This window comes from Mobula birostris, chromosome 14 (assembly GCF_030028105.1).
Source record: "Mobula birostris isolate sMobBir1 chromosome 14, sMobBir1.hap1, whole genome shotgun sequence".
Taxonomy (NCBI): Eukaryota; Metazoa; Chordata; class Chondrichthyes; order Myliobatiformes; family Myliobatidae; genus Mobula; species Mobula birostris.
Genome location: NC_092383.1, coordinates 35,273,187 through 35,289,484, shown reverse-complemented (window position 1 = coordinate 35,289,484; position 16,298 = coordinate 35,273,187). Strand labels below are relative to the sequence as shown.

Genomic DNA, 16,298 nt, shown 5'->3' with positions numbered 1-16,298 from the left:
AACATGGAGTCTGATATTACAAACTTGCCCAGCTGCCACTACTACTTGATCCCCCTGGTCTGACAGTAATAGTACAGAGAGGGACATGGCAGGCCACGGGGTTACAAATTGTGGCAATGCTAATGGTCCACAGCACCTCACAGATATCAACTCTTATGGTGACAAATCTGTTTTGAGTCTATTCTGTTTAAAGGGATTGTAATGCCTCATAACACGATGGAGGGTGTCTCGACAATGTCCATGTGGTGGTCACTTCTAGAAATGTTACCATGGATGGGTGCATCTACACCTGTATTGGTGATGATGAGGTCAAGGAGGTTAAACGTCATGTTGGTTGGCTCATTATCTGTCACAGATAATTTTCCTTCAAGACTTGACTAGCTGGTCAATGGTGATGCTCTTGGCCCATACTTGGTAATGAACATGGAAATCCCCACCCTGAGCACATTTTGTGTCCTTGATACTTTCAGTGTTCCCCACAGATGTTGTACAAAATGCAGGAGAACTGATTTGTCTGCTGGGTATTTGTACATCAGTAACTCACACAAAATGCTGGAGGAACTCAGCAGGCCAAGCAACGTCGATGGAAAAGAGTAAACAGTCAACGTTTCGGGCCAAGACACTTCTTCAGGACCTGATGAAGGGTCTCGGCCCAAACCGTCGACTGTTTACTCTTTTTCATCGATGCTGCCTGCCCCGCTGAGTTCCTCCAGCATGTTGTGGGTGTATTGCTTTGGATTTCCAGCATCTGCGGATTTTCTTGGTGCTTGTACTTTAGTAACTCATTTTACATCAAGTGATTGGAAGTGAAAGATGGGGAGGGTTGTAAAAGTTAGTAACGTCGTATCACTGTATTTAAACAACAACAAAATGTCTCATCTACTGGGCTTTTTAATCACTGTTATTAATTCTCAGGCTGTGAGTATCACTGAGTTGTGTGAATTTGTTGTCCATCTCAGTTTAAAGAGTATCAGTATGGAACGGAAGTCTATGACAGTCTGGAATGGGAAACACCAGCTGTTTTTTTTTCCTCCTACATATACTCTTCATATTTTCTTATGACACTGAAGGCTTTTCATGCCATCAAATCTATGCAGGCTTTCAGAGCATTTCCAATAGTCCCATTTCATGCCTAGTTATTTCTCTGTAATGTGTACACTCCGATTCACAGAGTCATACATTGTGAAAACAGACCCTTCAGCCCATCATGTCTATTAAGCACCCATGTATGATATCACCACTTTATTCTCCCTGCATTCCCAGGAATTACCCCCAAGATTCTTTCACCCTCTTACAACATTAGGGGGCAATTTACCTACTGAATTGGTGCCAATTAATCTACTAGACTATAAAACTTTGGGAAGTCAGATGAAACTGGGGCAGCTCACTTGGTCACAGGAAGCATGTGCAATCTCTGTGGCATTGCACCAGAAGTCAGTGCTAAACTTGGGCTGCTGGAGTTGTGACACAGCAGCTCTACCAGCTACACCACTGTGCCTCCGTTCCCTTGAATGTTTGTTAATCCAGCTCTCATTCTCCTGTCATCAATTTACACTGCGGGCAATCTACAATGACTAACAAACCTATCGCCAGCCGACACAACTTTGGGGTGTGGGAGAATACCCCGAGCATCTGGGATAAACTCACAGAGTGACTGGGAGAGCATGCCAACTTCACACCGAAAGCACCAGGATGAATGCAGAGTCATTGGAGCCGTGTGGTCACAGGTCTAACTGTTGCACTACGGTGCTAAGATGGGATGTCAGTGACCGAGATGCTTGTTTTGTCAAGTCCAAATCACCAAAGTCATTTTACTGAAGGCAGCTTTTAATTTCCAAGTTTCTAACATTAAATTCAGATTTTGATACTGTTGGATTGAGATTTGAATTTGACTCTACCCTAGCAGTTATAAAACAGGTTTAATGGTTAAAAATATATACATATTTAACCATGTTTTATGCCATATTCCCATGTCATATGTACACACAGAAAAAGGGATTGGTTAGCATGGCAACAGTATAAAATACTACTTGGTTGACATTGAAGGGGACTTGTAGTTGTATGGGGAAGGAATGGAAAGCATTATCCACTTCACGTTATATTCATTTTCTGCTTGAACTTCTGATGACAATGACTTGTGTTTGCCAGGTGGTTTTAATACAGGAGAGTGTGACAGAGGTCTGAGCCACTGGGAATAATATCAAGTGAGATGACCTTGGTTAAAGGAGTTGATGTCAAGAAGAGTCCTAAAGTAGAAGTGAGATGGTGCATGTCTCTGTGTACACTTAATCCCAGCTGTACTCCCTGTCTCTTAGGGAAATTCCAGTGTGTGGGGCCTAGGTGGTGGAAGGGGGACTGAGAAGGCGGTGGTGTCCATGTGGTGTCATGAGGGTAATTGAAACAGACTGTGCCACAGAAAGGGATGTGGCCATGTAGTGATTCAACAATAGGGAGTATCTGGGCAGTGAGTGCAAAGATAAATCCCAGGAAAAGAGCTGGTTCGATGTGGATTCATAGCATCATAGAGCTACACAGCATGGAAAAGAGGACCTTCAGACCAACCCAGTTGCTTCACTGAGTTATTCTCTTTGCCTGCATTTGGCCCAAATCCATCTTAACCAGGGGTTCCCAACCTTTTTTATGCCATGAACCAATGCCATTAAGCAAGGGGTCCATGGCCCCTAGGTTGGGAGCTTTTGCTCTAAACCCTTCCTATCCATGCAAATAATAAAACTTCAGTGAAGATTACCAACAGGAGGAGCAGGAGGAAGCCAGGACAGTAGAAAAATTAATAAGACTGGGGGTGCCATCCTCATAATTGAGAGGAAGCTCTGTCCCATGATGGATTTTGGACGTGCTACTTTGTATAAGTAAACAGCTTTATGCTCAGTCAGGTCCACTGAGCAGGCCTTCACTTGCCTGCATGACACGGGACACCCAAAGTGCACACTCTATTCGGAGCTCCACCTTGGGAAGAGGTTCCAGAAGGTTCTTAGAGATTTTCTGAGCAAATGCTACTTCTACCTCACATGAGTGACCACTCAAAGTGGAGAAGAAGAGTTTGGAATGGGATTGTGAGCCGAGTCCATGTGTTAGCAACATGCAACAGCCTAGCTAAATGACAGAAGGAGCCCGCCACCTCGCAAGCTACCCTCCTGCCTGCCCAATCAAGCACTTTCTTTATGATCCGAGGAAGAGTCGGAGAATCAGGGTTGAAGCAAGCCATCCTCTGTTCCAAGCGACTGCCTGGGAAGAGAATGAGGTAGCAGTGAGGTTGTAATAAGGAAAGCATTAATATTACAAGGCAGGATTAACCTAAGCTTCTCAGCTAAGGTTGAAAGTGACACAATTGTTCATTGATTATAGAAACCCACCTATTTTTCGTTACTATTGAAACCAAAGTTACAAAATCTAAAACAAGGGTGTCCTGAATCCAAGAACATAAGAAACAGAAGCAGGAGTCGGCCATCTGGTTCATTGAGCCTGCTCCACCATTCAATAAGATTATGGCTGACCTGGCCATGGACTCACCTCCACCTACCTGCCTTTTCCCCATAACCCTTAATTCCACTACTATGCAAAAATCTATCCAACCTTGTGTTAAATATATTAACTATGGAAGCCTCCACTGCTTTATTGGACAAAGAATTCCATAGAAACCCTCCTCTTTGGCATGGGGTGGGGGGGGGGGGAAGCAGTTCCTCTTCATCTCCGTCCTAAATTTACTCCCCCAAATCTTGAGGCTATGTCCTCTAGTTCTAGTCTCACCTACCAGTGGAAACAACTTTCCTGCTTCTATCTTACCTATCCCTTTCATAATTTTATATGTTTCAATAAGATCTCCTCTCATCCTTCTGAATTCCAGTGAGTACAGTCCCAGGTGACTCAATCTCTCCTCATAGTCTAACCCCCTCATCTCTGGAATCAACCTGGTGAACCTCCTCTGCACCACCTCCAAAGCCAGTATATCCTTCCTCAAGTAAGGAGACCAGAACTGCACGCAGTACTCCAGATGCAGCCTCACTAGTAACCAATACAGTTGCAGCATAACCTCCCCTCTTAAATTCGATCCCTCTAGCAATGAAGGCCAACATTCCATTTGCCTTCTTAATAGCTGCTACAACTGCAAACCAACCTTTTGTGATTCATACACAAGAACTCCCAAGTCCCTCTTCACAGCAGCATGCTGCAATCTTTACCATTTAATTAATAATCTGATCTTCCATTTTCCTTCCAAAGTGGATGATCTCACATTTACCAACATTGTACTTCATCTGCCAGACCCTTGCCCACTCATTTAACCCATCTATATCTCTCTCTAAACTCTCCATATCCTCTGCACAATTTGCTTTTCCACTCAGTTTAGTGTCATTAGCAAATTTAGATACAATCTGTCCTCTCTTCCAGATCGTTAATGCATATCATAAACAGTTGTGGGCTTAACACCGACCCCTGCAACACATCGCTCACCATTGATTGCCAACCAGAGAAACATCCATGTATCCCAACTCTGCTTTCTGTTGGTTAACTAATCCTCGATCTATGCTAATACATCACCCCCAACTCTATGCATCCTTATCTTATGGGTAAGTCTTTTATGTGGCACCTTATCGAACGTCTTCTGGAAATCCAAGTAAATAATGTCCATCTGTTCCCCTCTGTTGACTGTGCTTGTTATATCCTCAAAGATGCAATGCCAGTGAGACATACGGAGGACAAGGTGAATTTCGACACGGGAGTCTGTAAGTGCTGGAAATCTTGAACAACACACACAAAATGCTGGAGGAACTCAGCAGGGCAGGCAGCATCTGTGGAAGAAAATGAACAATCAAGATTTCGGGCCAAAACCCTTCTTTGGGACTGGAAAGTAAGAAGGCAGAAGCCAGAATAAGAAGGTGGCGGGGGGGGGGGGGGCGCGGTGGGGAGATTGCAAACTAGTAGGCAATAAGTGAGCTCTGGTAAGAAGGGGAAGGTAGGTGGTTTTCTAATTTTTGGTAACCCCTTCTGTCTGTTTTCCTTCACCCCCCCCCCACACACTTTGTTTCCCCTCATTCCTATGCAACCCCTCACTTCTTTTCTTCCTCTCCCGCATGCTCGTGACCTGCCGATCACCACCTTCTCACATCCTTCCCTTTATTCCATGGTCCACTGTCCTCTCCTATCAGATCCCTTCTTCTCCTTCAGCCCTTTGCCTCTTCCACCTATCATTACCTAACTTCTCACAACATTTCCTTTCCCATACCCCTTCCCCATCCATTTCCCTCCCCCGCTCACCCGGACTAACCTATCTCCCGCCATCTCGTGCTCCTCCCCCACCCCCTACCTTTTTGTTTTGGTTTCTGCCCTATTCCTTTCCAATCCTGAGGAAAAGCTTTGGCCTGAAGCACAGACTGTTCATTTCTCTCTATAGATGCTGCCTGATCTGTTAAGCTCCTCTAGAATTTGTGTGTGTGGCACGAAGTGAATCTGACTTGAACCATAAGGTCCCGAGCAATGCAGTGAGCTACGGAATAGGGAGAAAAGCTGGAGTTAAGCATGGTGCCCATGTCTGCTGTGTATTCGCCCTCTCTAATGCGATGTCACTTGGACTTCTGTTGAAGCATTTCTGAAATACCTCGTATGTTTTATTTTCTTAAGGTGCTGGAAAACGCTTTATAGCCAATCAAATATTTTCAAGTGTAGTTGTTGTTGTGATGTATACAAGCAAGATCCCACAAAATATAATTTGATAATGACCATTTGATCTGTTGCTCAGCTGGCTATCGGCTGACGGACTCGTACTGATAGGCCACAGAGCCAGTGTGTACTGCTGAAGGGTCCTTTGCAAGCACCACAGAGACCGAGGGGGGCCTTATTTTAGTACGGATTATGAGCTGATTGTGGAGTTCATGGCCTTTTGCAGCAGCCTTTGTTCTGGCTAACTTTTATCCTTCAAACAAAACGGATGCTGCTGCCCTTTGCTGTGGACCATTTGGGTGTGACATTGACACGATACTGTATTTGAAAGTCTGAGTGAAATGATGAGAGGTATCTGTAGCAGATATGGTCAGGTACCATACGTTGGAGTGTACGTCTCAGCTTTGGCTTCAGAGAGACCTTAAGCTGCTCCTTGTGATGTAAAAAGTTTTGCAATTGCCGCCACTAACACCAAGTTCAAAGTACATTTTATTGTCAAATTACATATGTTGCCGTATACAATCCTAAGATTCATTTCCCTGTGGGCATACTCAGCAAATCTATAGAATAGTAACTGTAACAGGATCAATGAAAGACCAACCAGAGTGCAGAAGATAGCAAACTGTGCAAATGCAAATTAAAATAAATAGCGAGAACATGAGATAATGAGATAAAGAGTCCTTGAAGTGAGATCATTGGTTGTAGGAGCATTTCAATGATGGGGCAAGCAATGTAGCTATCCCCTTCTATTCAAGAGCCTGATGGCTGAGGGGTAGTAACTGTTCTTGAACCTGGTGGAGTGAGTCCTGATGCTCTTGTACCTTCTACCTGAAGGCCGCAGTGAGAAAAGAGAATGGCCTGGGTGGTGGTTCATTACCCATCAAATCTAGTACAGCCAGACATACAACTATCTCCAGGATGGAAAGTGAAACAATACAACAGACACGTTTGAAAGATATGGGTATCTTAAACAGGTAAAACAGTGCTTTGCTTTCTTTAAGGGGTCTTGGTACAAAACGTGAACTGTTTATTCCCCTCCATAGATGCTGCCTGACCTGCTGAGTTCTTCCAGCATTTTCTGTGCATTGCTCTAGATTTTCAGCAACTGCAGAATCCCTTGCATTTTTGCTTTCTTTAGCTCGCTCTCTGACTGAAATTATTTCCTAAATTGATTCTACAAGTGAGGTGTATATCACTGGGATATGTTGTGAAATTTGTTGTCTTCGTGGCAACAGTACAATGCAATACGTAATAACAGAAAAAAGTGAATTATAGCACGTATGGTATATATGTGTTAAATTAAATAAGTAATGAAAAAATAGAAATTAAAAAATAGTGAGGGTATAGTGAGTTAGGTAGGTAAACTGAAACAGTTGCAAGAGCTTTCTCTGGAAAAGAGATTGCAAGAAGATTTAATAAGAGAGTAGCTGGAGGGAGACGCTTTCCATTTGGTCAGGAAGCAGAGGACTTACAGTGAAGATTATTGGTATAAGAAGCAAAAGTGACATTGAGACAGGGTTTTCTTTTGCACAAGTGATTGGAATTGGGAACAGGTGCTTTGTGGTGTTGTGGAGGCAGGTTTATTTGTGGGGATTTGGAAAAGAGTTGCATAAGTATCTGAAAGGGTAGAATTTGCTGGGTTGTGTGGAAAGAGCAGGGGAATAGAACTAATTGGATCGCTGTTAAATAGAACCAGTGTAGGTTTGGTGGTGGTAAAACTTCCGACTGTGCTGTGACCATTCTGTGATTTGGAAATGGTGACGTGTGCTTCCTTAACTAAATTGAATATTGCTTTCCCAGGACATTCATTTTCAGGTGGAGACAAAGAAATTTATTGAAACACATTCGGCCCATGGCTGGATGAATCATCAGTTATTTTATGGGTTTCTGTTGCAGTTACAATGAATTTATGGCTCCAATTTTCAGACAGGGAAAGCAGAAAATGAACAAGACATGGACTTTTACGAACCTGTTGTCTTTTGTACCAAGTGTTGAAGAACAAAACCAGTGAACTTTTAATCAGAAGTATTCTTCTGATCAGATTCTGTAGCATCTTTCAGAATGTCAACATGTCAAATGTCCCAAATCCCAGCAGCAAATTAAACACATTTTAAATACAGATACTGAAGTTCAAGTTACATTTATTATCAAAGTATGTATACATCATACAACCTTGAGATTCATCTCCTAACAGGCAGCACAAAACAAAGAAACCCAAAAGAACCCACATAAAAAAGAAGACCGTCCAACGCCCAATATGCAGAGAGGAAAAAAAATGGTACGAACGATAATCAATAAAGCAAATGACGTTCTGATCTGAAATCCACAGACACCCTGTCCCCAGACCCTTCGTCCACTGCAGAGCGGAGCTGCGACCTGAATCGGCCCGCCCCTCGCCTCAGACCCCGACACCCTGACCTTTTCAACCTGGCCTGGCACTTAAAACCAAGAGGTTTTAGTGCACTCTGAAGGGTTTAGCCACAATGAGGTGACAGCTCTTTTAGTTGTTTGTCCTCTGCTGAGAATTTTGATTGTACCCATGGTCTCAGACTAAAAAAGTGTTCTGTAGTTAAATTTGTTGGCCAAACACGGTTGTGTGGGAAATGCAGCAGTGAACTCTGCTCAGCAGAATTTCACCCACAGCTGTGTGATAATGACCAGATACTATCATTTACTTAAATAGAGATTTTGTGCTTCTTAAGTTTATTTAGCTCATTAGTTAAGAAGGCACAGAAGGCTCTGCATAAATGTCCTTTTCTGTACTTGCCACTTCTTTGCTTCAAAACTGCGGGGGCCTGGGTTCGATTCTTACCCAGGGCTGTGTGTGTGGAGTGTTCTAATTCTCCATGTGACTGGAATACATCTCCTGAGGTCCAGTGGATTTATCTACACTTATGTTTACTAAGGCATTGAATCCTCTTCCCATTGTAGTTTGTTGTAGGATTCCACTGGTCCCTCTCCAAATTCTCCAGCTGCAGAGTCCTTCCGCAAAAGTTCATTCAATATCAGTATACAATATACATCCTGAAATTCTTACTCTTCACAAGCATCCACAAAAAAAGAAACCCTATTGAACGAATAATAGAAATAACGAAGCCCCCACCCCAAAGCTTTGCACAAATGTGCAGCAACAGTGTCAACCCCCCCTTTCCCCCCTCATTTCAGCAGAAGTTCTCATCCTGCCACCATGCAAGCGACTGAAAAGCTCCCCCCCCCCCCCACCCCACCAAAGATACCTTGATCCCGAGTTCATCAAAACTACGGTCTGTAACCCAGCACTTCAGTATCTCAGAGAGGCTGTCTCTCTCCAGCGAGGGAGAGAGGGGGTCGCCTCTGCAACAATGAGAATGGAGAACCAGCAGCTCACTGTTCCAATGTTACAGTCTTCCACGTTGTGTCTCCAAGTCCCCCATCTCGAGGATTGACAGGCTCCCACTCTCTATCAGAAGAGAGAGAAAGAACGAACCTGAATGCCACAGGGCTGCTCCCCAAGGGCGCACGTCTTCCAGGCTGTTCCTGGAGACAGCAAAGCCCTAGGCCACACAGCTGGTCCGAAAAACCTCTGCTTGCGAAGAACCGTAGTTTGAACTGTAGGTCACGGAATCCGACAGAACCCCAACCACCTTGAAAAGGAAGGAGATACACAAGAGAAGAAGAAGAAGCTGTTTTGTGGATGAACTGGAAGAAGTCACCTGGGTCTGCAACAATTGTTCCATGCACCTTCCTCTTAATTCCCTACTATGCAAAATCTATCCAACCTCGTCTCAAGTATATTTACTGGGGTAGCCTCCACTGTTTCATTGGGCAGAAAATTCCACAGGTTCACCGCTCTCTGGCAAAAGCAGTTCCTCCTCGTCTCCATCCTAAATCTACTCCCCCGAATCTTGAGACTATGTCCCCTAGTTCTAGTTTCACCTACCAGTGGAAACAATTTTCTATCTTATCTATCTCTTTCATAATTTTATATGCTTCTATACGATCTCCTCTCATTCTTCTGAATTCCAGTAAGTACAGTCCTGGGTGACTCAATTTGTCCTCATAGTCTAAGCCCCCCCATCGTTTAACCCCACCCTCATCTCTGGAATCAACTTTGTGAAGCTCCTCTGCACTGCCTGCAAAGTCAGTATATCCTTCCTCAAAACTGCATGCAGTACTCCCGGTGTGGCCTCACCAGTACGCTGTACAGTTGCAGCATAACCTCCCTGCTCTTAAATTCAGTCCATCTAGCAATGAAGGCCAATATTCCATTTGCCTTCTTGATAGCCTGCTGCACCTGCAAACCAACCTTTTGTGATTCATGCACAAGCACTCCCAAGTCCCTCTGCACAGCAGCATGCTGCAATTTTTTTAACTACTGAGATAATCTGCTCTGCCATTTTCCCTTCCAAAGTGGATGACCAATGTATTCCGTCTTGGTAGCCTCCAACCTGACGGCATGAAGATTGATTTCCCCTTCCAGTAAAAAAAATCTCACCCCCCCCCCCCACCCTCCGCTGTTCCTCTATTTCCCACTCTGGCCTCTTACCTCTTCTCACTTGCCTCTTATGGTCCATTCTCCTCTCCCATCAAATTCCTTCTTCTCCAGCCCTTTACCTTTCCCTCCCACCCGTCCTCACCTATCCAGCATTTTGTGTGTCTCTCCATTTTCTTTAGCCTGTAGATGTACATCGTATTTTCTGTGTTTGTGTCAACATTTCTGTAAGACAATCTCAATAATGTGTCCTCTGTGACCTTTGCTTAAGTTTTTCTACTCTGTCTCATTTAAATGGGAACGAAAGTTCAGCCACACTGGTCTCTAGATGTCACTGTGGTAGGAGATGTGGACTTGGATTTAAGAAGGACCAATGTAGGCTTGTGGTTGGTGACCAGTGTAAACAGATTAGCTGATTAAAAACCTCATGATTGATTACGGTTATCAAGGCCTCTTTCTTTAGCTGAGGAGGTTTTAATGTTGTTATGGAGCTGTCAGACTGCCAGCCTACACTTACAGCAGGCCCATAAATCAATTACCATTCATTTGCAGAAGGGGTGTCTATGGATTTTAACAACTATCAGGAGACCAGCAGCTCCTTATTCTGTGGCGAAATATCTTTGAGGTTCAGAGATTACAATCAGCTAATGTAACAGCTGGTACTGTGGTTAGCCATACCTTTCTCTCTTCCCCATCTTGTTATATGCTGAGCCCTGTGTATACTCACATCTGTTCTCGGAGCGCATGCTGACAGATTGAGGAGGCACATCTTCTGCTGAGTGACCAGCTGGTAGGTCTCACTTCTAAGGTAAACATAGTTAATAACTGATTATTAATAACCTTTGATCCAATTCTAAATCTCACTTCCACCCACCCAACCCCAATGCCCATCCTGGCCAAACAGGATTCAGCACTCTTCCCTTCTCCACCCTGCTGTCTCCGCCAGCTGTTTGATAGAATTATTGTAATGTTATGATTTTGAATTGCTTTCCATAACTTCAACAAGAGCACCTGAGTTTCATTCACAATGGGGCTTCACAGCCCAAACATCCAAGGCCCCCATCCCTCTGAGAGCCAAGAATGGAACTGATGAGGAACTTAGTTCTGTGGCTATCTGGAGAAGATGAATCTCAGAGTTGTATGCTTTGATAATAAATAAGCCTTTGAAACTTTGAAATACGAAGAGGCGGAAGTCTGCTTAAATGAACACATCATGGAACATAGAACATTACAGCACAGGAACAGGTCTTCTGGCCAAACATCAAAGTCCCCTTCAGCACTGGCTCTGTCTTAGGAATTCTCAATGGTTTTCCCCAATATGAACTGTTTGATCCAAAGCAACAAATGAGATGTTGGAGGAACTCAATCAGCCAGACAGCATCTGTGGAGGCAAATGGACAGTCAATATTTTGGGTTGAAACACTTCATCTGGATTGAATCCAGCTTTTGTCAATACTCCTGTCCTACAAGAAGTTAAGAAGACCACATACATTAGGAATTAACAAAGCCTTGGAAAAGATGCTATTGTTCATTTATTGTCATAAACAGCAGGGTGCAATGAAATTCCTCGCTCACATGAAGCATGCAAGTAAACTCTGTACATGATAATGATAAATACAACAATAAATACTGTGACAAGGCCATAGACATTGGAAAGGTGCAAAGTATGGCAATGCAAACTGAGACAGTGCAGAGAGAAATGTTAAAGTGACATAATGGAAGAGGTAGAATTAATTAATTTCCTCACTTTCTAGAGAACATTCTTAATTTTTCCACTGAAACCACTAGCATCTGGTTTCTTCTAACATTTCCAGCCAGCTTTACCTACCTAATCAAGGTTGGCTGGCAGTGCAGTGAGATCAGTGCCAGGCTCAAGAACGGAGGTTCCCGAATTCGATCCAGTGACAGACCGCCCACATGCACGCTCTCCATCTGCGCCGGGTTGATGTCGAGCTCACAACTTGACCTCTTAAAATAATACTGCAAAATGTCCGTGCGAGGAGTGGCGCCCCACACAGCCTTTCGAACTGTGCCTTGTAAGGCATGTGGGCACATGGCCAAGTGGTTAAGGCATTGGACTAGTGACCTGAAGGTCGTGAGTTCGAGCCTCAGCCGAGGCAATGTGTTGTGTCCTTGAGCAAGGCACTTAATCACACATTGCTCTGCGATGACACTGGTGCCAAGCTGTATGGGTCCTAATGCCTTCCCTTGGGCAACATTGGTGTCATGGAGAGGGGAGACTTGCAGCATTGGCAACTGCTGGTCTTCCATACAACCTTGCCCAGGCCTGTGCCCTGGAGAGTGAAGAATTTCCAGGTGCAGATCCATGGTCTCACAAGACTAACGGATGCCTTAAAGGCATGAAAATGCCCGACGCTGGCCTCTCAGGTCTGAGTCGATGTCATCATCATCATTTACCTACCATGCTCCCAACACTTGGTCATGGAGATGTCCTTTTAAAATGGTGATAAGGAGGAATTTTTTTAGGCAGAAAGTGGTGAATCTGTGGAATTTGTCACCACAGGCGGCTGTGGAGGCCAAGTAATGGGGTATATTTAAGGCAGAGGTTGACAGATGCTTGATTAGTCAGGGCATGAAGGGATATGGGGAGAAGGCAGGAGATTGGAGCTGAGGGGGAAATGGATCAACCATGATGAAATGGCCTAATTCTGCTCCTATACCTTATGGTCTTAAGAGAACAAGAGATCTTGCTCTTCATATACAATAACTCCTAAGGGAGTGTTGGAACTTTGGGGCCACCATTTGTAGCCCCCAGAACAGCCACATTTCTCGAATGCTTTCATGGGCAGTACACTCTCTTGACAGATGACCCCAGTTTTAGGCCCTGTGAGCAGATGTACAACTCACCCGAGGATAGTGCAGGTAACACTGGCAGCAATTTCACAGTCATGGTAATGAGACGCCACTACTAACTCAGACCTGTCTATTCTGTATCACACCTTCAAAATCAGGCATCATCTCATACCTGGCTCTTCAGTCAATACAAATACAGATAGGTCGCAACCTGGTGAGTGTTTCCAGCATTTATTGCAGACTTCTAGTATCTTCAGCTTTTGAGTACCACATCTGATACTTTTACTAGAGACACAGGACCACCACATGTGGTTAATAGGCAGAGATCATGGCTATGTCTGAATCCTGGTCTATTCTGTTCTTACATTCTGCGTTCTAGTATTGTTTTCCTTTTGTACTACCTCGATGTACTGATATGTGGAATGATCTGCCTGTATGGCATGCAAAATAAAAGCTTTTCGCTAAAATGCTGGAGGAACTCAGCAGACCAGGCAGCATCCATGAAGAGGAATAGACAGCTGACTTTTTGGGCTGAGATCCTTCATCAGGACTGGAAAGGAAGGGGGAAGATGTCAGAATAAGAGGATGGAGGAAGAGGAAGGAATACAAGCTAGAGGGTGATAGGTGAAACTAGGCAGTTGGAGGGGCACCACCTAGGTAGCCACCACCCTGATGGCATGAACATTGATCTTTCCAACTTCTGGTAATTATTTTCCCTCTCCCCCTTCTCTCCTCACTTCCCTACTTTGGCCTCCCTCTTACCTCTTCTCCTTGCCTGCCTATCTCCTCCCCTGGTGCCCCTCTCCCTTGGTCCACTCACCTCTCCTATCAGATTCCTTCTTCTCCAGCCCTTTGTCTTTTCCACCAATCACTTCCCAGCTTCTTACTTCATCCCCCTCCCCCATCCACCTGGCTTCATCTATCACCTTTTATCTTGAACTCCTCCCCCTCCACCGCTGCTTATTCTTGTCTCTTCCCACTTCCTTTCCAGTCCTGATGAAGGGTCTTCGCAGAAACGCCGACTGTTTATTCATTTCCATGGATGCTCCCTGACCTGCTGAGTTCCTCCCACATTTTGTGTGTCTGTTGCTCTGGATTTCCAGCATCTGCAGAAACTCTTGTGTTTTAAGCTTTTCATTATATCTCTGTACATGTGAAAATAATAACTCAATTCCAATTAATCTCCGTTTTCCTTCCATCTACAGAATTTGTGCATTGATTGTAGAAGCAATAAAGCTCCTCCCTTATGCTGGCAAAAATAGACAAACGGAATCCGAAAGAAATGCTTTATTCTTGTAGTAACCGACAGAAAAAAAGGGACGCTTCTGCCTCCCAGAGAAGTCAGAAAGGGAATTTACGCAAAAACAACAAGAAATCCCGAAGGTTTGGAGTTATTTCCAGAACATTCTTATTGTGCAATTCACATAGCAATGATGAGAGAGCAAGTGTTGAGGAAAACGATTCCACATCGAGGGACAGAATGTCTGAAGGTGCTGTTGAATTATCTGAAAATACCTCTGAGTCTCACTTTAAATCACAAGCTCAGAAGAAGATTCTGAGGGTCAAGGTCTCCCTAACTCCAAATGAACTGAGGACAAGTGATGTTGGTGAACCTGGAAAAGATGTAAGGAAAGAGCGTCCCAGCAAGGTAAGAAGGTAATGAAAACAAAGACTGCAAATGCTGGAAGTCAGTGTATGTAGAGATTGATTACAAAGTTTTGGATGTGGTTTTCCTGGTACCTTGCAAGGGTGAACTAACTTCAAATCTCTAAGTAAATCTTACTATCAAGGTACATATATGCCACCATATACAATCCTGATTTATTTTTTCACGGGCATACTCAACAAATCTAGAGAATAGAAACTATAACAGGATCAATGAAAGGCTACCCAGCTAGGGCTTTCAACCAGAGTGCAGAACCAACTGTGCAAATGCAAAAAGAAGCAATAATGAATAAAAAAAAACAATAAATAGCGAGAACCTAAATGAAGAGTCCTTGGAAGTGAGTCCATGGGTTGTGGGAACATTTCAATGATGGGGCAAGTGAAGTTGAGTGAAGTTAACCCATTTTGTTCAAGAGTCTGATGGTTGAGGGTTAGTAACTGTTCCTGAACCTGGTGGTGCAAATCCTGAGGCTCCTGTACCTTTTTCTTGTTGGCAGCAGTGTAACCTGCTGTATAATTCAAGCCTGAAATGTTAACTGTGTCTTTCTGCACAGACAAGGTTTGACCTATTAAGGGTTTCCAGCATTTTTCTGTCTCTTAGGCCTTTAGCATCTGTAAGTCTTGCTTTTTGATTTCTGATTGGTGCATCTTCCCATCTTCCGAAGTTGCAGCATCAAGAGTCTAAATATTTAACATTTTAGTATCAAGAGTGTTATTAGAGAAAATAGCACATCAAGCATCATAGGAATATTTATCAGGATAGGTCACAGCAGCCAACTCAGTGGCCACTTTATTAGGTACACCTGTACACCTCGTTAATGCAAATTTCTGATCAGCCAATCCAGTGGCAGCAACTCAGTGCATGAAAGCACACAGAAATGGTCAAGAGGTTCAGTTGTTGTTCTGACTAAATATCAGAATGGGGAAGAAGTGTGATCTATTAGACTTTGATCATGAAATGACTGTTGGTGCCAGACAGGGTGGTTTGAATATCTCAGAAACTGCTGATCTCCTGGAATTTTCGTGCACCAATAGAATTTACAGAGAATGGTACAAAAAAAATGCAATAAAAAAAATCCAGTGACCAGCAGTTCTGTGGGTGAAAATACCTTATAAACCAGAGAGGTCAGAGGAGAATTGCCAGACTGGTTCAAGCTGACAGGAAGGTGACATTAACTCAAGTAACCATGTTTGACAATGATGGAGTGCAGAAGAGCACCTCTGAATGCACGACATGTTGAATGTTGAAGCAGATGGGCTACAGCAGCAAAAGATCATAAACATGCACTCAGTGACCTCCTTATTAAAAACAGGGGGTAGCTAATGAAGTGGCCACTAACTGTACACTGGAAGAGATTTTGGAGATACTGTAAAAGTTTTCCCCAATCAGAAACCATGGAGGAACAGAGAAGTTCGCCTCCTGCTCAAAGCCAGAAATTCAGCCTTCAGGTCTGGAGACTGGGAGGCTTACAGCTCAGTCAGGGCCAACTTGAGGAGGGGAAACTCTCAGGCTAAACACATGTACAAACAGAGAATCAAGAAGCATTGCAACTCCTTGGCCCCCAGCGCATGTGGCATGGCATACAGGTCATTACAGACTTCAAACCACCTAGTACTGTTCCCCCTTGCAACTCTGCTTCCCTCCCTGATGAGCTCAATTACTCCTACGCTC

The 16,298-nt window shown here is 43.9% G+C and overlaps 1 protein-coding gene across 2 annotated transcripts in view; it reads left to right on the top strand.

Annotated features, from left to right (window-relative positions):
• Positions 1-16,298, top strand: part of il16 (interleukin 16) — an 86,439-nt gene that overhangs the window by 4,957 nt on the left and 65,184 nt on the right. The window contains exon 2 of one of the 2 annotated variants that reach the window (XM_072278350.1): positions 14,167-14,609. The exons of the other annotated variant lie outside the window; for it this stretch is intronic. Coding sequence (XP_072134451.1) covers positions 14,208-14,609 — 402 coding nt within the window. The 5' untranslated portion in view covers positions 14,167-14,207. The remainder of the gene's footprint in view (positions 1-14,166; positions 14,610-16,298) is intronic. 2 annotated transcript variants of the gene reach the window in all.